The sequence below is a fragment of the Ovis aries genome, chromosome 11 (genome assembly GCF_016772045.2).
Source record: "Ovis aries strain OAR_USU_Benz2616 breed Rambouillet chromosome 11, ARS-UI_Ramb_v3.0, whole genome shotgun sequence".
Lineage (NCBI taxonomy): Eukaryota > Metazoa > Chordata > Mammalia > Artiodactyla > Bovidae > Ovis > Ovis aries.
This window is the reverse complement of record NC_056064.1, coordinates 60,696,537-60,722,254: the sequence shown is the minus strand read 5'-3', so window position 1 is coordinate 60,722,254 and position 25,718 is coordinate 60,696,537. Positions and strand designations below refer to the sequence as shown.

Here is a 25,718-nt window from a genome sequence, read left to right as displayed (position 1 = left end):
TCAGTCATGTCTGACTCTCTGGGACCCCAGGGATTGTAGCCTGCCAGGCGCCTCTGTCCATGAGATTTCCCAGGCAAGAATACTGGAGTGGGTTGCCATTTCCTTCTCCAGGGGATCTTCCCCACCCAGGGACTGAACCCGGCTTTCCCACGCTGCTTTACCGTCCGAGCCATCTGGGATGCTGTGGGGCGTGTATGACGGACCCACCTGCTCCAGGCTGCACTGCGACAGGCTGTACCCCTCCAGGTCGAAGTTCTGTTTAACTGCAGACGGACAGACGTGTATTAGGACTGCACATGTCTTTCATTTACAGGTCTGCCTAGTCATGCACCAAGGGCACACCCGGACAGATCTTAAATATGCAAGGTGGGTAACGAACTTGGATTGAGTGCGGGAATGCACGGTCCCCACGTGATCCTCTCTCTCAGCATCTTAGAGCTCGGGCAGAGGGGCCACAAGACTGGAAACAGGGCGCGAGGTTCTGGATTGCCCGTGCGGGTCGTGCTAAAGGCTGGACCACTGCCTCCAGCCGCTCTGCATCCGCCCTCACTCTCCTCCACCCCGCTCTCTGCTCCAGAGCCCGACTCGGGGGGCTCCTCCTGGGGGGTTCCACCAGTGGAAAGCCCAGGAGGAGGGACAGAGAGGAGACGGAGCTTTCATCCCTCCTCCTCCTCCCTGACCCCAGGCATGTCCTTGGATTCAAGGTCACTTCTTCCGTCAAGATGGCAGATTCTCCCCGACTCTGCTCCCAGAGTCCAGTCACCGCCTCCTCCCTTCAGCCCTTTGGACCCAAGAACAGGAACCCTGGTGTCAAGCGCAGCCTCAGGTGACTGCACCGTTCCTGGCACCTTGCCAAAGAGCCCCTTTATGAGGAAAAGTTCCTGGAATTATCCTTTTTCATTTTTTAAATTTATGGCTTTTTTTTATTTTTTTTGGCTGCTTGTGGGATCTTCCCTGACCAGGAATCGAACCTGCACCCCGCACTGGAAGCTTGGAGTCAACCAGTGGACCACCAGGGAAGCCTGGAATTATCCTGGTTTTGAGTTTCCTACCTTTTACCCTTGTGGACTGTGCCTGAGAGTCCAGATATGCAAATACATAAGAGAGAAACACCAGGAGTGGAGAGGAGACCCTGGAGAGTCGAGACTCCTCGAGGACAGTTAGTTACTAGGCAACAGTGAGTTACGAGACCACCGTCGCCCCGGGCCTCTAGAAGACCTTGCTGTTGCTGTTTAGTTACTCAGCCGTGTCTGAGTCTTTGTGACCCCACGGACGGTAGCCCGCCAGGCTTCCCCATCTGTGAGATTTCCCAGGCGAGAATACTGCAGTGGGTTGCCATTTCCTTCTCCAGGGGATCTTCCCGACCCAGGGATCAAACCCGCGTCTCCTGCATTGGCAGGTGGGTTCTTTACTGCCGAGCCACCAGGGAAGCCCCTAGAAGAGCCCCCAGACACCAACTATACCCCAAGCACACCACCAGCTGTGAAAGCCAGAGACGCAGGGAGCCCGCGTCACAGCGCAGCATTCCCGCACACCACGGGGGTGCGGCCGCCCTCGCCTGGCGCGTGCGTGGCGCCGCTTCCCCAGCGGTGTTTCCTCACTTTGTCTTTCTGTGTCTCATGTTGCTAATTCTCAGGATATTTCAGATCTGATTCTATTTCTCATGCCGATCCATGATCTTCGATATTATTATTATAGAAAAAGATTACCACTCATTTAAGACTCAGATGGAGGCTCTCACTTTTTAGCAATAAAATATTCTAAATTATGGCAAAGTAATTACGGCTTTTAGAAATAATGTTATCGCACACTTAATAAACTATGATACAGTGTAAACATCTTTTTTTTTAAATGTGGACCATTTTTAAAGTCTTTATTGAATTTGTTACAATATTGTTTCTGTTCTATGTTTTGACTTTTTAGCCTCAAGGCATGTTGGATCTTAGCTTCCCCGACCAAGGATCGAACTTGCACCCTGCACTGGAAGGTGAGGTCTTACACACTAGACTCAGGGAAGCCCCCTAAACACCACTTTTATTCGCCCTGGGAAACCAAAACACCCATGAGACTGCCTTTATTGCAGCATTCAATATACAGTGATGGTTGGAACCCAACCCACAATACCTCTGAGGTCTGCCTGTCTCCCCAGAAGTTGCCAAATTAAAACCTTACTATTTACTTATAGTATGTGAAGTGAAAGTCGCTCAGTCATGTCTGACTTTTTGCGACCCCATGGACTGTATACTTCCTGGAATTCTCCAGGCCAGAATACTGGAGTGGAGAGCCTTTCCCTTTTCCAGGGGATCTTCTGGACCCAGGGATTGAACCTGGCCTCCCGCATTGCAGGCGGATTCTTCACCAGCTGAGCCACAGGGGAAGCCCTTATCGTATAATATAGTAAACTACACTTATAGTATAATGTCACGTTTTAGGCCCATGTATTCAGACTTCTTATGCTGGTTTTATGCAAGACTTGAACGTGATCAGTTTCCAGAGGCTCACCTCAAAGCAGGCACTCTCACCTGTCTCTAAACAGAAGAAGGCATGTGATAAAGGGTGCACATCCTCAACGGGCAACTTGTAGACCAGCAGGGAGGCGAACCTGGGGGCGAGCAGAGAGAGAGCTAAATTCAGGACCCGGAGGCATGGCCGCGAGTGGGTGCCCTGTCTGGGAAGGGGCAGCAGGCTCATCCAGGACTTGGCTGTGTGCCTGGAGCTACCGAAACATTGTGAACTCACTTGCAATCCAATTATAAAATAAATAAATAGGCTCTTGAAAATTAAAAGAAAATAAATAGGAAGAATGTTAATTCCTTTACAAGAATCAGCTTCCAAACCAGGACTTGGTTCTCTTATTTCCCTCCCGTGCTATCCCTTGGAATTGGATATCTCTATACTCACTGAAGTCCTCATGATTCCCATACAGTTTTTATGTTTTTTTTTTTTTTTTTTTTTTTTTTTAAGAATGAGAAGATGAAGCTTTTATATCTTGCCATCACAGAAAAACAGAGCAAAGACCAGGACAAAACAGAACGAGCCCACATTGACCTCTCCTGCCGAGCAGCCTGGGGGAAGATCCTCAGGACCTCGCCGTGCAGAGCCTCCAGCTGGGCCAGGCTCTTCAGCTTCATCTCCAGCAGGTAGCCTCTGCTGAACTTGCTCTTCAGATGCTGGATGGAGCCGACGCACCTGGAGGTGAGAGGAAGATCAGCTGGCAGGGGAAGCGAGGGGAAACCCGCTGGGGACGCAGGGCCCCGGGACCAGAGCAGCCGGCCAGCCCAGCTCCAAGCATAGACCACCGTGTTGGGGAGAGGCCCTCGCTCAGAGCGCGCCTGGGGACCCACCCACCTCAGGCTCCCGGACACCATGACGGCCACACGGTCGCACACGGCCTCTGCCTCGGCCATGGAGTGGGTGGTCAGCAGGGCGCCCCGCGCTGTGTTTCTAAAGGAGGCCCGGATCAGCTGCCTGAAGTGAGGCCAAGGAAAATAAACGTCAGTTAGTGGGGATGCTCCAGACAGTGTGAAAGTAACGTGACGACGTTCCCACTGGCACTCACGAAACAACAGAGAATTCAGATTCACTCCTCAAAGAAAGGAGGTTCGGAGGGACAACGGGCACAGAAAGAACCAAGCAAACAGTGTCTCGTTCGGAGCAGGGCTTGGGCTGAAGGCAAGGAATGGCAGTAAGTGCAAGCTTGTCTACAGAGATGCTGCCTGTCAGTAATATTTATGAGAAGGCAGTACGAGGGAAGACGAGACCTCATGAGAAAGCGTGATGACATGCCCAGAAGCTCAGAAAGACAGATTTCAGAAAATTCTTAAAATGATTAGGGAATATATTGAGTATAATCTATAACAAATTTTTGAATCATTATATTGTACAACTGAAACTAATAAATATTATACATCAATAAAAGAATTTTTAAATAACATAAAATGAATATTTTGCAAGTCAAAAAAGAGAATACATTGGAATTTACTCTTCCCTCCGTAAGAATTATGTATTGGGTGATGTTGCAAAAGATTTAAACTTAATAATAGATTGATCCGATTAAATATAAAAATGAGCCTTGAATACTTACTTGGAAGAGCTAAGATGAAAATGAAATTTTTAGAGTGAGGATTGAGTTACAATTACCTTTTTCTCCTTAATACAAACTGGCTGTGATATGACGTCAGGACTTTTTTCTTCACACTGTTTTTTCTGGTAATGTGGGACATCTTTCCCTTTATAAACAGTGGTTTAATTTTGTTTTCTTTTTTTATTGCGTCAAGGACATTTTTAGTGGGAAATTTCAGACTTTTAAATAACAACTGCAAAGTGGTTGCTTAGGTGCCTTCATACAAGTGAGTCCAAGGGGAAGGAAATCTGTCAGCACACGAAAAATCACCCCTCTCGCCACTGGGTCTGACATGACCAGCAGTGCTTTCGAGGGTCAGCGGTGACAGGTGCCACATTCGCTCAGGGGAGCCCCGACGCCCCTCACCACATCTGCAGCTGCCCCTCGGGGTCCATCCCCGTGGTTGGCTCGTCCAGAAGCAGCACAGCCGGGCTCCCCAGGATGCTCAGCGCGAAGCTCAGCTGCAACAGAGAGGAGCTGCGTCGGCGCCGGCCTGGGGGCGCACAGGGGAGCCCAGCCCGGTCCTACCTTTCTCTTGGCCCCCTCGGGTAAGGCCTTGGCGGGGAGTGCCATCTGGTCTTGCAGCTTCAGCGCGTCCGCCAGCCTGCGGGAAGCAGGGGGAGTCAAACCCACAGCACCCTGCTCAGGGTGGGGGATGCGTCTGAGAGAACCGGCAAGTCAGAACAGATGCAGAGAGTTTAAATGAGGCTCACAGTGAACCTAAAATTGAAACCACCTAGGGTGTTTTATGAACCCTTCTTGGCAGCCAGACTCATTTCTGCAGTAACTTCTTTCTGTACTGAGAACAGTGAGTATATGATCCTATACGATCCTGCAAAGATCCTGCAATCCCACACTAGGGCAGACATCCAGAAAAGACGAAACTCTCCATCTGAAACCGCACGTGCACCCCAGCGTTCACGGTGGCTCTGTTTACAGTAGCCAGGATATGGAAACCACCCAAATGCCCATCAGTGGTCAACTGGTTTAAGAAGGGGTGGTGCACAGAAGCAATGGGAGATTACTCAGCCGCAAGGAAGAATGAAATATCGTCGCTTTCAGCAATGCGGATAGATCGAGAGAATATTACACACCGCGAAGTTAGTGCAAAGAAAGTCAGACAAAGGCAAGTAGTATATGATGTCACTTATACGTAGAATCTAAAAATATAATACAAGTGATTCTATATACAAAACAGAAATAGGCTCACAGAGCTAGAGAAACAAGCTTGCAGTTACCAAAGGGGAAAGGGGTGAGGGGCAGGATAAATTAGAACTTTGGGTTTAACAGATACAAACTACTATACATAAAATAGCTATGCAACAAGGATTTCCTGCAGAACACAGGGGACTGTATTCAGTGTCTTGTAATAGCCCATGATGGAAAAGAATCTGGAAAAAATATGACTGAGTCGCTCTGTTGCACCCGTGAATCTAACGCCGTATTGTAAGTCAGCTATACATCAGTTAAGAAATGATAACACATGGCCTTTTTCTCTCCAGGCGTAAGGCTGGCGAAAACACTGAACTGGGGTCTAGACGGTCCGCAGCATGGAGCTATCAGCACCGCCCGCCTCATTCTGTGTGAAGGTGTCTCAGCCCAGGTGGGGAGCAGGTGAGGCCCCCCCCCCCACGCACCTGGTGATAGCGGCCGCGGCGTCCGCCCTCCGCAGCCCTTTCACAGCAGCCGACACCTCGAGGTGCTCCCTCACGGTCAGGCTGGGCCACAGCGCGCTCTCCTGGGGGCAGTACCCCAGGAACCCCGGGGGCGCCCCTCCGCTGCCCCCTGCGAGCAGCACCTGCAGAGACAAGGCCATTCTCACCTTCCCTCCAAAATCACGCGTGTAGGCGCTGAGCATTATTTCAGCGGTGTCCTCCTGCTCACTCGGGGCCAGGAGCCCAGAAGTGCGTGGGTGGTCGCCAGCTCTGGGGAAAAGACAGACACTCCACGCGGTGACAGACAGCTGCTCTCACAGTTTGGACTTCGGTGCCAGGTCCATGAAAGAGTCCAGGGTCGCGTACTTGGTTGTCTAACTGTTGTTGTTCAGTCACTACGTGGTGTCTGACTCTTTGTGACCCCAGGCACTGTAGCCCTCCAGGCTCCTCTGTCCATGGGATTTCCCAGGCAAGAATCCTGGGGTGGGTTGCCATGTCCTCCCCCAGGGGCTCGTCCCGATCCAGGCAGCCAACCCGAGTCTGCCTCCTGCACTGGCTGGCAGATTCTTTACCACTGAGCCACCTGGTAAGCCTGGTTGTCCAATGCTTGACTTCGTTTACTGATCCAAGCATCCCTAGGAACAGGTATTTGTTGAAGATTCCGTTTTTCCAAAGTTAAAACCGTTACAATTACGGGATATTTCACAAGTATTTTGTGAAGATTAAATAAGCTAGTTTTTTCCAGCCCTCCTGCCAGGGGACATCTGGCCTGTACGGAGACACTTGGGTTGTCCTGGTTGAGAATCTAGTGGGCCGAGGCCAAGGATGCTGCTAAGTACCCCGCAATGCACAGGAGAGCCCTTCACAACAGGGATGATCTGGTCCAAAGTGACACTGGTGCCACACTGTTGATCACCTAACGTGACAATATGGGATAAAAAGCTTAAGAACATGGATGGACCTAGACACGGTCATACTGAGTGAAGGAAGACAGAGAAGGAGAAATATCGTATGACATTATGTGTAGAATCTAAAAAGAAATGATACAAATGAGCTTCTTTAAAAACAGAAACCTCAGATACACAGAGGACAACACCCTTATGGCAGAAAGCGAAGAAGAACTAAAGAGCCTCTTGATGAAAGTGAAAGAGGAGAGTGAAAAAGCCGGCTTAAAACTCAGCATTCAGAAAACTAAGATCATGGCATCCGGTCCCATCACTTCATGGCAAATAGATGGGGAAACAATGGGAACAGTGAGAGACTATTTTTTTAAGCTCCAAAATCACTGCAGATGGTGACTGCAGCCATGAAATTAAAAGACGCTTGCTCCTTGGAAGAAAACCTGTGACCAACCTAGACAGCATATTAAAAAGTAGAGACATTACTTTGCCAACAAAGGTCCATCTAGTCAAGGCTATGGTTTTTCCAGTGGTTATGTATGGATATGAGAGTTGGACTGTGAAGAAAGCTGAGCGCTGAAGAATTGATGCTTTTGAACTGTGGTGTTGGAGAAGACTCTAGAGAGTCCCTTGGACTGCAAGGAGATCCAAGCAGTCCATCCTAAAGGAAATCATTGCTGAATATTCACTGGAAGGACTGATGCTGAAGCTAAAACTCCAATAACTTGGCCACCTGATTCGAAGAACTTACTCCTTGGAAAAGACCCTGATGCTGGGAAAGATTGAAGGTGGGAGAAGGGGACGACAGAGGATGAGATGGTTGGATGAAATCACCGACCCGATGGAAATGAGTCTGACTAAACTTGGGGAGTTGGTGATGGACAGGGAGGCCTGGCGTGCTGCAGTCCATGGGGTCACAAAGAGTCGGACACGACTGAGTGACTGCAGTGAACTGATAAACAGAAACAGACCCACAGATGCAGAAAAACACTCATGGTTGCCAGGGGGATGGGCTGGGGGAAGGGATAGTTAGGGAGTTTGGGATGGACACATACACGTGGCTCTATTTAAAATGGATAACCAGCAAGGACCTGCTGTCCAACACAGGGAACACTGTTCAGTGTTACGGAGCAGCCTGGGTGGGAGGGGAGTCTGGGGGAGAATGGACACAGGTGTGTGCATGGCTGGGTCCCTTAGCTGTCCACTTGGAACTATCACAACACTGTTAATTGGCAATGTGAAATAAAAGACATTTTTTAAGTTAAAAAAAAGAGAAGATGAACAACAAAAACAAGCATCCTCGCCCCCCAAACCCCAACACGTCCCCAGGGCCAGACCTGAGAAATCCTGAGCTAAGGCAAATGGAAGCTTCTCAGCACTAGTCTGGCACATAGGAATCTATTAATACATGCATTTATAATTTTTTACGAGCCAGAGAGGGTGCCATATAATAATAATAACAGGTATGTATGTTTATCAGCGCTTACACTTTCTGTGTTTTAAATTATTTTAAAATAATAACACCCGACCTGGCTGGGGCATTAGCTGGATAGGCCTGCTTCACACGTGAGGAAACAGACGAGCCTCGTTTGTTGGAATCGTGCAGGGGGCCGCTCGAGGTAGAGCTGGGAGTGGGAACCGGGGCCTGCCCCGGGTCGGCAAGCCCTTGACGTCGGGGCTGTGTCGTCTCTGCCCAGGACAGAGGAGGAGAGCCCTCGCTAACCTGGCCTCCGAGGGCTTTCCGTCTAGACAGAGAAACAGGAAGCACACCAGCGAGCACACGCGCGAGTGAGTCACGGCGCCTGCCGAGCACACGCGCGAGTGAATCCAGATCCCGCCGAGCACACGCGGGTTGAGTCACGGCGCCCGCCGAGCACACGCGCGAGTGAGTCACGGCGCCCGCCGAGCACACGCGCGAGTGAGTCACGGCGCCCGCCGAGCACACGCGCGAGTGAATCCAGATCCCGCCGAGCACACGCGCGGGTGAGTCACGGCGCCCGCCGAGCACACGCGCGAGTGAGTCACGGCGCCCGCCGAGCACACGCGCGGGTGAGTCACGGCGCCTGCCAAGCACACGCGCGAGTGAATCCAGATCCCGCCGAGCACACGCGCGGGTGAGTCACGGCGCCTGCCGAGCACACGCGTGAACCCGCCGAGCACACGCGTGAGTGAATCCAGATCCCGCCGAGCACACGCGCGAGTGAGTCACGGCGCCTGCCGAGCACACGCGTGAACCCGCCGAGCACACGCGTGAGTGAATCCAGATCCCGCCGAGCACACGCGCGAGTGAGTCACGGCGCCCGCCGAGCACACGCGTGAGTGAATCCAGATCCCGCCGAGCACACGCGCGAGTGAATCCAGATGCCGCCGAGCACACGCGTGAGCGAGTCACGGCGCCCGCCGAACGGCCACACAGGTGTTAGCCCCGAGGGTCACAGGGGAAGGCCTCTGGGGACGTGGATTTTAAAGTGACGAGAAGGAGATGAGCAGACACTTGAAGAGCCCAGGGCGGAGCACTCCAGCCCCCGGGGGAGCACACCCGAGGGGCTCGAAGTGGGAAGACCACCGAAGGCTAGCGGGAGGCAGGGTCATCAACGGAGCCCAGACCCTACAGGGCCTTTTGCGGCCCCGGTGAAGGTTCTGCGCGCGCTCCAGCCGCGAGGTTATAAGAGGGCGATGGTATGAGCACTTCTGCGTTTTCCTAAGGACCGCTCTGGCTGCCGTGGAGTGAGAGGGGGAGGGAGACCAAGAGCGCCATCAGCTTCTCGTGGTGAGCGCGCGCTCCCGCCTTCACCTTCTGACCAGTGCTGGCAGCGTCTGCCCTGCAAATGTGCGACACTGTGGGACTTCCTTGGTGGCCTGGGGGCTGAGACTCTGTGCTCCTAACGCGGGGGGCCCAGGTTCAATCGCTGAACCTGGGATTGAGCCCTGTAACTTCAGGTTCAGTGCCTGAATCCCAGTTCAATGCTGTGACTAAGACCCATTGCAGATAAATAAATAAATATTATTTTTAAAAAGAACAATGGAAAAGCCAAAGTTGCAATACTTCAGTCCTCTGTCCATTACTTTCCACAACTTGGCCCAGACACAGCACCTCACTGTATTCATATACTATTGTGGTTTTTGCTTTGGAACTTGGACAGTTTTTCACTAATCTAAGATTTCTATTTTCTGAATAAATCCTGGATCTTGGCAGTCCAATTCAACAAGTTCTCAGGATATATAACTTAAAAAAAAAAAAAAGAAAGAAAGAAAGAAAAGAAAGACCATGAACAAAGCTACTGTTTAGCTTTACTTTCCCAAACGTTTCCTGCGAATGTGTCTATTTCTCACTCAGTAAAAGGCATCGAATAGATAACACGTAGGCTTCAGTGCCTAACTGTTTTCGGAATTAAGGGGAGACAGTTTTCATTAATCCTCTTCATTCAGTGCATAAATCACACTGATTAACAAGAAAGGACCAGATATATATTTTTAAGATTGGCCCCTGTGGCCACTGGAAAACGTTTGCTCTGGGCAGCACCGATTAGCGCATTTCCACGTGTTCACTGACCTGCCCTGCGGTTGGCCGCGCGTCTCCGGTTATCATCTTGACGGCTGTGCTTTTGCCTGCTCCGTTGTGTCCCAAGAGCCCTATGACTTCACCTGAAGGAAACAGGTACACTCAGAATGTCACCTTACAATGCAAGTCACACAAATGCTGTTCCATGGCTCACCGCGTGCCAAGCCACAGGCATTATTTCACTTCTTCTTCGCACACAGGCCTGAGTGTTGCCACTAGCTTCATTTTGCAGGCAAGGAAACGGAGATGCAAAGAGAATGAAGAGGAAAATGACCAAGGTCATGCAGCCAATCCGAGATTGAGCTGGAATCTGAAGCGCCTTTTTTTTTTTTTTTTTTGCATTTAACCAATACGCTGCAAAGCCTGCTGTTTGTGAGGAAGGATGCACTGCGGTACCCCAGGGGGTTCCTTCCTGGGAACTAATCCCTGTTGTGAAATTCATTATATCACTTAAAAAAGAAGTCCATCCTTCTTAACAGAAGGACCGCCTCCTTTTTGGTCATTGTTCTTATCATTGCTCTTTTCTGTGTGTCTGTCTGAATGGAACAGAACTGTCTTCCTATGCAAGGAAACACCATTATAATTATAGCTGAGATTTTCCATAGCCTGGCTCAGCTGTAGCCTGTGGAGGAGGGCTGGCTGCCCTCTGGGTTCCTCTGCAGATGGCCCCGGATTCAGACCCTCCCAGGCCTTTCAGGAGACCTCACGGTCCCGGGTCAAGACGGCTCTGCCAGCGGAATGAGTGGTTCCCACCTTTTCTCACACAGAAAGAGACATTTCTTATGGCTACTTTTTTCTTCCTCTTGGCAAAACAGTTTTTCTTTCTGCCTGCATATTCCTTCCGTAGACAGCTGGCCACAATGGCAGGTTTCTGGAAAAGCAAGGGGAGTCCGATGCAGCTTCATGCTCACTGTGAAACGCGCGTGTGTCCCCTCCTCCCCGGGTCCAGATCTCTCCTGCTCGATACCATGAGTCAGACCAGCCCTCCCCCCTAGAAACGGCCATTTTCCAGCACACTCCCCCAGTCTTATACATTCCTTCAGGGAAAAGACATCTGTACTGTATCATATGATTCCTGCTTGCTCTTCCTCTGAAGACTGGAATAGAGACATCCACTCAACCAGTAGGTCTGTGAAGATGTGTGTTCACGCACACAAATATACACAGAGACACAAACAGACACACCCAGGCACACAAACACACACACACCTCAGATGAACTCTCTCCCCTGAACTGCTTGCAGTAAACTTTACTCAGTGTAGAAAACTTACACAGCCTCGCTTTGGTTCTGTGATGATAAGCTTTACTTGCCAAAACTATGACTCTGAAAAAGGCATGAAGAATTCAGTGTGTGTGTTCCTCGGTTCTCTCATCTTTGTGGGCACTGCATATTCACAGAAGTCAAACGATGGGCTCCACGTGTAAGAACTAAAGAGCCTCGCGTGTTTTCGGAAAAGTAAGACTGCACACTGGCCCCCTTGCCCCGACAGAGTCAAGCATCCGACGCGCGATTCCACGGCTCTACCTCCTCCGAGTCCGGGGCGGCCACGGCGTCTGCTGTTCTCCTTCTTTCCATCTGGACGTCTTCATCCTCTCCTTCGGGTTTCTCTGGGTTTGCAAAAACAGCACTGCTCCTTGGCGAAATTCTACAAGCAAAACAGTGCGAATCTAAGAGGTTTCCAGCTGAAAACTGTGTACCAAAGTGGTGAATTCTGCATGTACTGCGATCAATTATTTGGACAGATTGAGTAGCTGTGGGGCTTTCCTTGTGGCTCAGCTGGTAAAGAATCCACAGCAAAATCTCTAAGTTTCCAGTCGACACTGTTCTCCTTTCAAACAGCCTTGCTCCCATCGATGATGCTTTCACATCATCCTGGCTTTCTGCCTGAGCGTAACGCTCCTTACTGGTCGCGACTTCTTTTTAAATAATAAAACAGTCCGCACTTCTCTGGAAAAGGCTTTTGAGGCAGGGTTGCACGTGGAAGGAACCTAGGAACTATAATTTTAGCACAGATACTTCAGAATTCTGAAGGCTTTGGGGCAACAGTGGACCAAAATGCTTATCATCGGAGGCATGACCTTCAGAGCCCAGGACTCGCACTCACCAGTAACTGAGCACCGTCGCTTCTTGGGAATGTGTTTCAGAATCACCCTTTTCTGATTGCTACCCACCGAATTCTCTCCTCCATCGTCCCACACCCCTGGTTACGGCTGCTCCCTCTCTCCCAAACTTCCACTGGCAGCCAATGCCCTAAAACAGAGCTGTCTCCCCACCCCCTCCTACTCTGCTCACTTAAGCTGGACTTGAGCTTGATTCCTCTTCTGAGTAAGGCAAGGTTTTCAAAGCACATCTGTCCTCATCTTCCATCGTGTAACTTTCAAAACCCTCCTTAAGCGTCTCTACCCAAGACCCTTCAGTACCGAGCTTCAGGTTAGGTTTTCATGGTCCTGCACCACAGGCCTCTAAGTTAGTTCCAGCAGCCTTCTCAAATCTGCAGGAAGCTGGTGTTTATTCCAACTTTCCTCCTTTTGCTCAGCTACTCCTCCTTCCTGGATGCCTAGACTTATCCAGCTGCTTACATAGATGTGCCCAGGAGTTGGTGATAGACGGGGAAGCCTGGCGTGCTGCAGTCCACGGGGTCACAAAGGTCGGACATGACTGAGTGACTGAACAACTCTACACAGTCCCTTCAAAGCAACCTTACACAAGACTTTCTGTGCAACTAATTAGACGTATTAAAATGTCTTTAAACAATGAGTATTAAAATAAGACGCGAAATAGTATTTGAATTTTCTTAACCTGAACACAGGATCCTTTCTCATTGGTTTCTTCCTAAATTTCATTTCCAGACATCGTAAGATAAAGAGGAAAATGAAGAAATGAAGGTAAGGCTGGGGAGAGAAAGACAATCCCAGTGAGCATCAATATAAAAGCAACTTCCATACTGGAACTGATTTAAGGAGCTTGATCATGTTCAAGGTTTTTAAGGATTCATAACATTTTCACAAGATTGAAAGATACTACAGTTAATATTTTACGAAGCTCCCCTAGTCTGTGTTATTGTGCTTGAGAGATCATGACAGAAATAGTAAGCCGGGCTTCCCTGGTGACTCAGTGCTGAGGAATCTGCTGGCCAGTGCAGGGGACGTGGGTTCGATCCCCAATTTGGGAAGATCCCACGCGCCACAGGGCAACTGAGCCCGGGAGCCGCAGCTACGCAGTCCTCAGCGCCCTGAGCCCGTGGTCCACGAGAGAAGCCGGGGCAGCGAGGAGGCCACGCGGCCCAGCTAGAGCGCGGCCCAGCTCTCTGCAACCAGAGAGAGCCCATGCAGGCTTCTCTGTTTATTTTTAAGTAAATGAATTAAATTGCTGTAAGAAAAGAAATGGTAATGCGTTGATACTAGCACTACCTACACCAGTGAGAGTTCGGGCTTCCCACTCAGTATCAGGAGATGAGTGTTAACCAGTGGCCAGATGCCGGAAGTGAGGAATTAAAACTGAAGTGGCGAAATCAAAACTGTTCATTTAACATAGAGCATACAAAGCTGTCCCCTCAGGCAAGAACATTTAAATGAAAGCATCTTCTTACGATTAGCAAGGTCAGAAATGCAACCTGCTGTTCTGAAGCCCCCAGGTAATCCACCGAGTCGGGAGAAATCTGTGAAAGGAAGAGAAAGGGGTGTTTACATGCACCTTGACCTGTGTGTGAATCTCTTCCCACAAAAAATGATGTCCGTTAAGTGACTGTCTGCATTCTACCTGAGTCCTCTTCTGCATCAGGTAAGAGTCAGTTCCTAACTGCGCCTTCCTTGCTTCCAAGGTCACTTGGCGACCTACCTGCTAACCTGAGTTTGGCTGTAGCTCAGGTGCGTCTGGGCAGGAGTGAGCAGGATTTGCTCTGCTGGCGGAAACCTGGGACCCACTGAAGCCAAGGGCAAGACGTGCCTGGACTTGCCCCCCGCCCGCTGCTTTTCTCGCCACGCCTGCGCTATAGAGCCGGTGCGCTGCCCCGCCGCCCGCTGCCCTGCTCCGGAGGACGCCTGTGACGGACGCCTGTGACCGTCCCTCAGCCAGGAGACAAAGTTCTTCACCTGGCCTTTCACCTGCACACACTCAAAGGCGTGGTTTTCATCAGGACTATTTAAAAGGTCTCCCAACTCTTTTGTGAATGAGGGCCAAAGGATCTGTTTTGTTTCTCAAGCTGTATCTCCCAAGACTTCTCTTCTGAGCATCTTTAATCCGATGTAGTAAATCTCTAACCACCACAGCCATCCAGCGTCTAAGATGATTGTTTTCATATTGGATGACCTGCCAGGATCCTGACGTCATCTTGCTCAGGTCCAAGGACTGGGTCATATCCAAAATCGACTTCAGGCCCCCTGGTCTTTGCTCTGTCTGCCACCAGTTTTATTCCGAGCATCCTTTCTCTATAACTTGGAGTTGGTGACGCTCCACCCACCACTCCTCTGTCCACAGACCCCCTCGTCTCCTCCCTTTCCTCATTCCCGAGCTTAGACGCCACGGTCCGTTGTCCTGACCCCTCTTTATACAGAAACGCTGCCTCTGACCCTTTGCTTCATCAACTCATCTGGCAAAACCCTATCCCTGGTCAAACCTAACTCTCCGCTTCTCCTGAGTTACACAGGAGCAGCAGACAAGATTACAGAAACAACTCTGCTGACTTCACTTAAAAGTAGGGTCGGGGTGGGGGGTCCTCTACTGCTGTCTCCGTTCTGCTGACCTGCCCTCTGAAACAATTTTTCACATCTTTCTTCTACCTTCAAAGTCCCAAGACCTCCCTTCGCTTCACTCAGATGACAATGTACCCTTTCTCCTAAGAAAGGAGAACATTTCAGTTTCCATATGCTCTGGTCATGATCTTTTTTTTTCCTGTGGCATCTTTTTTTAAATTGGACGGGGCCAAGATCAGTACAATCTCTTTCCAACGTTGTGTTGGTTTCTGCTGGCCAATGGAGCGAATCAGTTATGCGAATATGCATACCTCCGCTCCCTGTTGAACTGCCCGCCTCCCCAGCCCACCCTCTAGGTCATCACAGGGCGCTGAGCCGACGTCCTGTGCTACACAGCAGCTTCCCGCCAGCTCGCTGTCCTACACGCACTGGTGTGTACCTCGTCAACGCTACTCTCTCGACTTGCCCCACCCTTTTCGTCCCACCACAGCCCCGCCCTGGGTGCACACGTCCATCCTCTCCATCTGCGTCTGGAAGACTCCAGCTTTAGCGACAGGACCCCTCCCACCCCCGGCAGCTTGTGCTCTCTATGGCATCTTTTCCCAGATCGTCAAGGACTTGGCTTCCATCTAAAATTTCTCTCAAAGCAGCACAGCATCTCCTTTCTTAAACCTAAATCTATTCTCGCTCATCCACGCTTCCATCTCACTGGTGCTCTTTTTAGTAAAGCTCCTAGAACTATGCGTCTATAACCACCTCACTAGCTCTTCACTCTGCATTCTGCACTAAGCTCGCTCCTTCTGAGCTTTCGTGTCCACCCTTCCACTGACACCTGTCTTGTGAACATCACCAAGGACTCTAATCTGGTCCAGCCCAGCAGTTTCTTCTCAATTATCATCTTTCTAGACCGCTCACTAGATGACTCCCTCCGTCCTTCTTGAAGCATGCTTTGTTGCCATCCGACACACATCCTTATTTATCCCAAGTGTTCAGGGGGTTTCAGAGATGAGATTCTGGTGCACAAATCTCCTTTTTTTCTCCTCCCTCACAGGCTCCTTCTTAAACTGGTTTGTGGAGTCCTCCTCTTCCCAATCTTTAAAGTTTGTAGTTCAAAGTCAAATGCTTCATCTTCTTTTCAATCCATCAATGCTTACTCTGTAGATTATACAAGCTAGTCCTGTGGCTTTAAACATCACTCATAAGCATGTGAATCTCAGGGGTTCAGCTTTTGTTTTGAACGCACACACTGAATTTTAGGCTCCTATGTCAAGTGACCACTCGCCATTTCCCACTGCACATCCCTTAGGAAACTTAAACTTCATGTGTCCGGAATGAGTAGAAAAAGGGCATCTCTGGCACCTCCCAGTGGGTCCTTTGCCCCCAGGTGTGAGTGATCAAGAGCACTGCAAAATTCCACCACTGAGCCTTTGCCTCTGACCTTGATAAAGCATGGCGGGGCTTCCTCCTGGAGACTGTGACCCTCGCCTGTGGGAAGTGAAGTGACCTTCTGAAGACAGGCATCGAACGCTGACCGGCTGAGGGCTCTACATACGTTGTATCATATCCAAGGTTTTCTCCAACGACAGCAAATTTCATGATCCCAGAACAGACGTGAAATTACTCACCTCAGAAAAAATGAGTAGAACACCAATCAGTGTGAAGGGTGGTATTAATATGGTGCAGAGAAACAGCCCTAGGAATCCGTGTTCATTCAGATAACTAGCAACAATGGCGAAGAGGGTGACCTAAAATAAAAAGAGCATAGTTTCACCAAAGTATAACATCCTGAAAGCAATATTAATTTACCACCATGCTTACTACAAAGATTGAAATATATATTCTCAGAATTATTAAAAATAGTTTAAAAATAAAATCACACACATCATATGCATACTTACAAGTAAGAAGAAGAATGACCAAATGCCACTATTTTTCCTCCCATGGCGAAAGATGAATGAAATCACATATGTCAAGAAAACAAGAGATGAGACATAGCCAATTATACACAGGGTCTGAAAATAGAAATATTACAGTCACCTAAGGTAAATGCTATCTAAATACAAATTTATTTTTAAATCCTAGGACACAAGGAGATCAAACCAGTCCATCCTAAATGAAATCAACCCTGAATATTCCCTGGAAGGACTGTTGCTGAAGCTCTAATACTTGGGCGACCTGATGTGAAGGGTTGACTCACTGGAAAAAATCCTGATGCTGGGAAAGATTGAAGGCAGGGGAAGGGGACGACAGAGGATGAGATGGTTGGATGGTATCCCTGACTCAATGGACATGAATCTAAGCAAACTCCTGGAGATAATGAAGGACAGGGAAGCCTTGCATGCTGCAGTCCATGGGGTTGCAAAGAGTTGGACACGACTTAGGGACTGAACAACAACTTAAACTCAGCTTTCCAGAACTAAGCTATAACAAACATAATGGGACGTTCTTTGGTTGAAGATGAATAATGTAATTGCATTTATGAAAAGCAGTCTAGGAAAGCCTTTTGATAACTTTTGCCACTTACCTGAACTGCCAGGTTTTGAATGATAAACACAGACTCATCTGGACTAAAAATGTAATCCATTATTTGCATTAGAAGGAGGATCGAGAGGTACAGGGGAACATCCACCAGCGCCTGTCCAAACCAGTAAGCGGAAGGGTAGAGGCCTGAAATCCGCAGCTGGGAGTGAACTTTTTTCTGATAAAGAAGCAGAAGAATCGTCAAAAGTTTTTGAATAGTTTAGGCTGGAGAAATCGCAAATATGCAGCCCAAAAGCATTCGTTTCTATGTCTCTCTTATATATTATGCTAATTTAGCAAATGACACTGTGACTTGCCGGGTTCCTATTTCAGGGGCATTGATAATGCTGTATGCCAGTTTGTCTCTGGGAAGAAGGGATCTACACAGCACTGCGGCGGTGAGAAGATTCTTATTCTTTTCTTGTCAAAGCTACTGATGCCTCTGACCCTGTGGAGCTTTGCAAGCTGCACAGAGTTTCAGGAGAAGGAGGTGCACAATTTCCCGGAAGATTCTTGAGCTTTATGCCGAATGTAAACAGCACACTTATAATTGGCATCTTGCTTTGCTTCTTATGGGAGAAATTGCTCAAGAGAAGGATAGTTTAAGAGCAGGGTAAGTGAAAATTGATTTGAGTCCACCAGCAGCACCTGCTGAACTTTCACAAGGCTCAGCGGTGCAGAGGGAACCCCAGCGGAGGACGCTAAGGACGTGGAAACGCGAGGAGGGAACTTCTTTGGCACGGAAGCACCGTGGATGCAGAGGAAGTCTATCGTGGGTTCCTGACATTTTTATAGAATCTTTGCAAAAAGAAGCTTTAAAGGGACACTCTTCCAGCAATAAGCCAAAGTACTCTGGTGCATTGCTTAGGGCTGTTACACCGGAGAACCTCGCCTCCGGTCTGGAACGGGGGATGGTGTCAGCAGGGAAGTAGAACCCGCCAGACAGAATCCGCGGTTCCCAGCCAGCTGATGGTACCTTCTGAGCTACCCTTCCTGAGGTCTCTCATTGAAGGCAAATAGCGTCTTCCGTATATTCGCCAAGCTTTTATTCAAATGGTTGACCCTCCATTGTTTCAAGCATTGTTTAAATTAGGTGCACGATGCACGTATACGTGCGTGGTCATAAGATGGGGGCGGGGTCGCGGGGTGCTAAGAACAGAGCAATTGGGAGAGTAGCTCTGACCCATATAGCTACCGTGTGAGGCAGAGAGCCGGCGGGAGCTGCTGCGCGGCGCACCGAGCTCAGCTCGGGGCTCTGGGGTGACCCAGGGGAGGGGTGGGGGAGGGGGAGGGGTGGGGGAGGGGGTGGGGGAGGGGGGGGGGAGGGGGTAGGGGTGGGGGAGGGGAGGGGGAGGGGTGGGGGGAGCTCAGCTCCCTGCTCTGGGGTGACGCGGGGGGTGGGGGGAGGGGGGGGGGGGAGAGGAGAGGGGTGGCGTGGGGAGGGGGAGGTTCAGGAAGGAGGGGATATATGTGTACATACGGCTGAATCACCTTGTACAGCAGAAACCAACACGACGTGGTGAAGCGGTTATACTCCAATAAAAAAATATAAAAGAACAAATAAGGACTTTTGCTTTTTATTATCATTACTACTTAGTATAGGAAACATTTTTTTCCCTCAGGGAGGAAACTTTGAGAAATTTTACTTAATCCCTTTTGTTGCATTTTTTCTTATTTCTCGGCTTTTATTAATGTTTATTTTATACAGGGGTATAGTTGATTGACAATGTCGTGTTGGTTTCAGGCATGCGGCGGAGCGACTCAGTCGTCCGTCTGCATGCATATGTCCCGTCTCACTCTTTCCGTGTGGGTGTTACAGGGCATGGAGCAGGGCGCGGTCAGATAGCTGCTCTTACTTTGTAGTCACCGATGCTGCCCATGGCGATGTACGGAGCGAAGCAGGCCACCCCGGGGATCCAGAAGAAGGCCATGCCCAGGTACCCGTGCTCGTAAGACTCGTGCTCCTGAAGTCATGCCGGACACGTCAGCCGACGGCGGTCAGATATAGACGTCATTTATACGATCTCTAAACCAAATCATTTCAATGCGTGAAGCGGTCTAACTACCCAGAGCACTTCTCAAGGTCCTGTTTGCAACTTTGCTTCTTTAGTCGTGTGTTACAGCGGCTGGGACATTTGAACATGCATCCTGATTGATTCACGAAGAAGCAAACTCCATTGCATCGCATGAACTGACTAGACTCCCATGGTTAACAAAGGGAGACGTAATCACACAACCTCTTCTCCCCAGCTCTACGCTGACTGCATTGAGGCTGACATTTTAATAGACAGAGGTTGTGGGCTGTCGACAGGGGAGCTACTCTGCTATGTTCAGAACCTGAGACCAAGTCAGTTCAGCTCAACATATAGGAGGAATCATTTCTCTCGTTCAACGCAACTGAGAAAGCTCAAATGCCTTCAAAGTGCCGGGGGGTATGAATGATTGAGTAGGTAGGTGTCTGGGCTTGGAGAAAAATGGTCAGCCCACACTCCACATAAAAGCATTGAGTTAAAGTGACTCAAAGTCCTGTACAGGTTAAAGAGGGCTTTGGGTCTGGCTCGAAGCCTTGCTCTCATTGGTGACTGGTTGCCTCACTGCTTTGCTCATCGTCTGAGGTCGGGACCCTGAGCCTTGAGAGCTGCTTACACTCTCTCAGCCCCTCCTAAACGGAGGGCCCCTCTGAGCTCTTGCAGCAGGTCAGCACTGCCTGAATAAGGATGCACATGCGGAGATAAGGGGAAGAAAGTGCACCCAGGTCCGCCTCAGCATCTCTGATCTCTGCCTGTGGTCACCCCTGCTGGCTTGCCAGATCTGGAATATTTTCAGTGTGTGTTAGTCGCTCAGTCATGTCTGACTATTTGCGCCCCATGAACTCTAGCCCACCAGGCTCCTCTATCCATGGGATTCTTCAGGCAAGAATACTGGAGTGGGTTGCCATGCCCTCCTCCAGGGGATCTTCCTGACCCAGGGATCGAACCCAGGTCTCCTGCACTGCATCAGGTTCTTTACCCTCTGAGCAACCAAGGATGTTCTTTGGGAATGGAAAATTCACGATTAGTCTCAGTGGCTGACCCCTCACTCGAAACTTGGTTCATAAACATCACATTCTGTCCGTGTTAGAGGACGTGGATCCGCGGGCAGGGTGTGTAGAGCTCGGCCTGGAGGAGCCCACGGAGACTCCTGATGCCAGTTGGGTGGTTGGTCAGGTGGGGGCATGCACGGTGGACAGTGGGGGACCCTTCAGGACACTCTGATGGATGGTTAAAGGCATGAGTGGGGTCGGAAGCGAGCTCTGTGCCTTAGACTCAAGGCAGATGGGCTTGTAGAATTGGAGCAGACCAGGAGTGGGGGCGGGGAGGAGTCGACAGGGTTCACGCTAAGAGAAATTATCTGCACAGGTACCCAAGGCCCGCTAGCCTGGTAGGTAGCAGACATTTTGTAGTAAACCCATTTTTTTAAAGTTACCACATAATTTAATGCCGAAACTAAGACACTGCAGTGATAAAACTGTTACTAAATATAACTTCTTTAAAGTTTCACAATATTTATTTGAAGATTAATGCATTTTCTTTATTACTAGTAAATTCAAACTATTTACATTTTAAATTACCGGCAAATTTAAACTATTTTAACATTAAAATGTATTCTAAGAAATGAAAGCAAGTTATATTTTACTTATATTTGTATATTACAAAGTGTTCTTAAGTAGCTGAATTTTATGGGGTAAACCCTAACTTAGAGGTTCTAGACCCACGAGACACAGTTGTCCCGCTACCTGACCGACGGCACATTAAACAGTAAAAACCCGTCGGAAGCAGGATGGTGTGCAGGTCTCTCCCGCAGCCCGAGAGGACTTCTGTTCTGCAAGGCTGAGTGGGTCTTCATCTCCAGGAGGGCTGGGGGTCCAAGCTAAACCCTCCCCTAGACACCACACAGGTCCCCGCGGCGGGGGCCACCACGCGAGCAGAGGGGACCGGGGCAGCCACAGCCCGACGGCCGGGTAGCCCTCAGCACCTCGTCCTTGTCCGTCTACACGGCCAGCACCCGCCGCATTTTACTCAGGAGGGGCAAGGCGTGCTCCAGACCGAGGCCACTCTCCTCTCGGCTCCAAGAGGGTAGACTGCTGAAGGGGAGGAACGCGCGCCTCTCACCCGGGCCGCGCCCGCGAGGCTGCTGCTGACTAAGTCTTTGAACCGGACAAGAACTTGAGGTTTTGGACAGCACTGGAGTAGTTTTTGACAACAGAAAGTGACCCGTGAGCTACAGAGTATGCCCGAGGCGTCATTTAAAGGAGGCAAGGGGCGACTCACCAGAGAGGGACGTAAGGGGTGGCGCACAGATGCGGACCTGCACACCGTCACCCCCTGTGCGCGTCTGACTCGGGATCCGAGCATGGCCGGCCAGTCGTGTTTTACACAAGCGCGTCTTCTAGTTCTAATTCAGCCGGTCCCTGGTCTAGTCACAGCTGAACATTCTTTAATGGAAACTTGAAGAATTCCCAAGAAAAACAGCACTAACCTCAATAATGAGAGTACGTGCAGCTACCGAGCGCCTCTGGTTTTCTGTGTGCCCTGTCACTTGTCTTTATAGCAACCCAGCCCCAACACCTCCTGCCTTGTTTCCTTCTTAAGGGAGCTTTGTGATCGAGTTTCGGTCTTCCCTTATCATTCTCCCTGTCTGCTTTTATCTGTGGCTGTGCCTGGTCTTTGCTGCTGCCTGGGCGCCTCTCTGTTTGCCGTGCACGGGCTTCTCACTGCGGTGGCTTCTGCTGTGGAGCTCGGGCGCGTGGGCTCAGGGCTCGCAGCTCCCGGCTCTAAAGCACAGGCTCAGTACTTGTGGCCACAGACTCAGTGGCTCTGTGGCCTGTGGGATCTTCCCAGACCAGAGGTCGAACCCATGTCTCCTGCATTGCAGGCAGATTCTTACCCACTGAGCCACCAGGGAAGCCCCAGGATAAGCTTTTTATCTGCACTTTTTGGTGGATTGTTGAACCTAGAGCTACAAAAGTTCAGTTGTTACAAGGTCACAAAGCCTGGGATTTAAGATGCTGGCTGTTTAACTAGGTCCCACTACTGAGGGCCACAGATGGTAACAGATCTAAGCCCAAAATGCATCATTTTTTCCCAGTTAATTGTATTTCTGTTGTTCATTGGCCTTGTTATCCAATTAAAGTTATAGTGCTTATACACGTGTGTACATATAAATATATATGTAATTTAGTTGCATATAAAACATAAACATTCAAGAATAAGTTCATTAAAAACTACCCTGTTATTTCAGCATTTCAAGTATTTTCCTGAAAACGTCTCAGTTCAGTTCAGTTCAGTCGCTCAGTCGTGTCCGACTCTTTGCGACCCCATGAATCGCAGCACACCAGGCCTCCCTGTCCATCACCAACTCCCGGAGTTCACTCAGACTCATGTCCATCGAGTCCGTGATGCCATCCAGCCATCTCATCCTCTGTCGTCCCCTTCTCTTCCTGCCCCCAATCCCTCCCAGCATCAGAGTCTCATGACCTACGAAAGTGAGATAATACTATGCTTACCTCAGAATACGTGCTTCTGTCCGTCTGAATGTGTTCTGAAGAATTAAGCATTCCAAGTAGCCCATTGCTAATGATGTCCATGAGTACAGGAAAGCAATTCAGCCTTTTGGTGTTACATGCTATTGAAAATCTGGGATCCTAAAGCATAGCAAATATGCATTCTAAGTCCTCAGAAAGCAAACATAAAATTTAATGAAAGTACATGGTAGAAAAGCTTTCAAATTATGGACAACACAGGAAGGCTAAAGCACTGAGTGTCATGAACCGTCACTCATATTATTCAATCAACTCCCAACATACGGCAAGGAGTTCAATATTTAGATCCCTACCAACTGCAACAGCATTAGCTGTGTGACTATTTATGCCTAAACTAAAACAAAACACATCATATGATTTTTAGCAGCAACACTTGTGGCTCAGCTGGTAAAGAATCTGCCTGCAATGCGGGAGACCTAGGTTCAATCCCTGGGTTGGGAGGATCCCCAGGAGAAGGGAAAGGCTACCCACTCCAGTACTCTGGCCTGGAGAATTTCATGTAGGGTCGCAAACAGTTAGACATGAAAGAGTGACTTTCACTTTAAGCACTCACTATAAAACTCCATAATGCAACCTCACTTAAACACAACGGTAGGCTTTGTTTCAGGATGTGATACGTTCAGTTTACAAATAAAGAATGTGCAGAATGAATTACCCTCTAAAAATGAGAACTGTCCCGTCTGCTTGTGTCAGTGGGTATGTATTGTTCAAACCCCACGCTCCTGCCTGTCCTCGATGAGCTGGGCGGCAGAGCCCGGCATACCTTGCCATCTCCTGTCACAGTGATGGCCCCGTTGTACGATGACTCATTGGGGCCATTTCTTGTTCCAAAGGCGTCCACTTCTAAATCGATGTTTTGGTGCCTCAGTGAATGTATGAAGTCATCAATGCTTGACCCTATCATGCAGGCAAGATCAAAAGAAGCAAAAATGAAGTAAAACACAAAAAGGAATATTTTTTAAAACACTAAATGATGTCACTCAAAGCATACCATAATAAGGACGCTTAAGGATTTCCTTACAAGGGCAGAACCAATGCCGTGGGACTAAAATCCATTCTGGCGTCAAGGAAACGTCAAACTTGCTTTACCTACAGCTGAAGCATTTACCGATCATTTCTGTTTGTGTGCAACTGCTACTTAAAATTAACGTTCAAATCCTCGACCATATTAAACTTCCATCTTAGAAATGTGGAAAATATTTCTTTTCTCCAAAGCTCACAACTGCATAGTACTTAAAAAATGTTATAGGACGACCTCAGAAACCAGTCAGTAACCCCTTTCCTAAATTCCCCTGGGCTGCTGTGTGCAACATGCTTTAGGGTTTGAGTAAACTTGCAAAATGTGTTTTTAAAAACACACTCCCTACCTTGCATTTTTCACTCTGGAATTCGTTTCCTGTTTGGCCTCACCTACACCTTTCTAAAACATACAGAACTCCTTTTCCCCTCGTGGGTCCTGTGGTCTAGGGGAGTCTCTCAACACGAATCAACATTGAGCCGGTGTGTCCAGCCCCACGTTCACCTGTTCTGTTGATGACCAGTAAGCGGGTCAGCGGGGCTCGAGGTGGTTGTCCCGGGGAGAGGAAGTACATGTTCGGAGACAGTCCCCAAGAATAGCTTTTTTGGTGTAACCGATAGGACACATGCTCCAAAAGCTGAGGACCAAAGGTAATGCCGAAAAGCAGAAATCTGCAAGGAGGAAATGGAGAAGAGAACAATTCATCTGCAGCAGCCATTGCAGATTTTCCAGTTCAAGCAGGTAACGGTGCGAAAATAGAAATAAGTCACGAACACTGGTGAGCACATGAACGCGCTCCCGCGCTCCTGCCTCTCTTCTGACGTGAGGTGGCTCGTGTGGGCCCGTTCTGGGTCTCCCTGCATCCCTAAACCACCTCCCCTCCACCTCCGAACACTTCTTTCCAGTTGACGAAGTCGTCTGCGGACGACTCTGAAATCTCTCTCTAGTGCCCGCTTCTTCGTCCTGCTTCAGCCCTGCTTGCCATTTTTTCTGGAACGCTGCAAGCTGGCACGAGGCCAGCGCCCAGGCGTCCTACGGCCTGAACCTCCTCCCCTTCCTGTTCCCAGTTTCTGTAAATGACGTTTTCTCATTTGCTCAAGCTTGAACTTCAGCCTGTTTCTGCTTATTTCTCTCCCTTATGTCCCTTTTCCGAATGGCTGAAATTTTCTGCTTATCATATCTTCATTACTGCTTGCCTCCAAAACCTCTCTCCTACTTTGCAAATTTGGACCTGAATGAGCCCTTTCCTGACCTCTTTCCAACTGCCCTCAAAGTCTCTCTTCCTTGTCTCCAGTGCCTACTGTTTCCAGATCTTTTTGCACGCTTGCACAATTACGTTTCTTGGCATTCTGTCCTAGTTATACCAATCACCCATTCAAAGATAATAAAGGAGCCTCATTAGTTCCTTACTTTGTATATAGCCCAACTCCTTAGCTCTATTTAGTGTATTTTCAACATTATTCTTACTCTTTCGTAAATCCCGTGCTGCAGGATGTCAACTACCTGAAATTAATTCCAGTTCTTCCTCTCTCCTTACGTATCTCCATGCTCCAAACTGCTTTTTCTGCCGGCTTTTTCATCCTCCTTTCTTTCCTTAGCTGCATGCTCCAATTTTCTTACGCCAAATTCAAATTCTCCCTCATGTAAGATTCTCCTTTGGGAAGCCCC

The 25,718-nt window shown here is 49.2% G+C and overlaps 1 protein-coding gene across 2 annotated transcripts in view; it reads right to left on the bottom strand.

Annotated features, from left to right (window-relative positions):
• LOC101115808 (ATP-binding cassette sub-family A member 9) overlaps window positions 1-25,718 on the bottom strand; it is a 60,316-nt gene that overhangs the window by 7,154 nt on the left and 27,444 nt on the right. For both annotated transcript variants that reach the window (XR_009595429.1, XM_027974000.3), the window contains exons 20-38: window positions 24,555-24,721; window positions 23,796-23,929; window positions 22,997-23,134; window positions 19,308-19,415; window positions 17,456-17,629; window positions 16,830-16,943; window positions 16,557-16,676; window positions 13,830-13,898; window positions 13,040-13,131; window positions 11,765-11,885; window positions 10,993-11,110; window positions 10,231-10,322; window positions 5,761-5,921; window positions 4,652-4,727; window positions 4,490-4,584; window positions 3,349-3,468; window positions 3,049-3,189; window positions 2,523-2,602; window positions 208-263 (exon numbers count right to left, since the gene is read on the bottom strand). Coding sequence is in view for 1 of the 2 variants with exons in the window: in XM_027974000.3 (XP_027829801.2) it covers window positions 208-263; window positions 2,523-2,602; window positions 3,049-3,189; window positions 3,349-3,468; window positions 4,490-4,584; window positions 4,652-4,727; window positions 5,761-5,921; window positions 10,231-10,322; window positions 10,993-11,110; window positions 11,765-11,885; window positions 13,040-13,131; window positions 13,830-13,898; window positions 16,557-16,676; window positions 16,830-16,943; window positions 17,456-17,629; window positions 19,308-19,415; window positions 22,997-23,134; window positions 23,796-23,929; window positions 24,555-24,721 (2,176 nt within the window). In the remaining variant the exon portion in view is untranslated. The remainder of the gene's footprint in view (window positions 1-207; window positions 264-2,522; window positions 2,603-3,048; window positions 3,190-3,348; window positions 3,469-4,489; window positions 4,585-4,651; window positions 4,728-5,760; window positions 5,922-10,230; window positions 10,323-10,992; window positions 11,111-11,764; window positions 11,886-13,039; window positions 13,132-13,829; window positions 13,899-16,556; window positions 16,677-16,829; window positions 16,944-17,455; window positions 17,630-19,307; window positions 19,416-22,996; window positions 23,135-23,795; window positions 23,930-24,554; window positions 24,722-25,718) is intronic.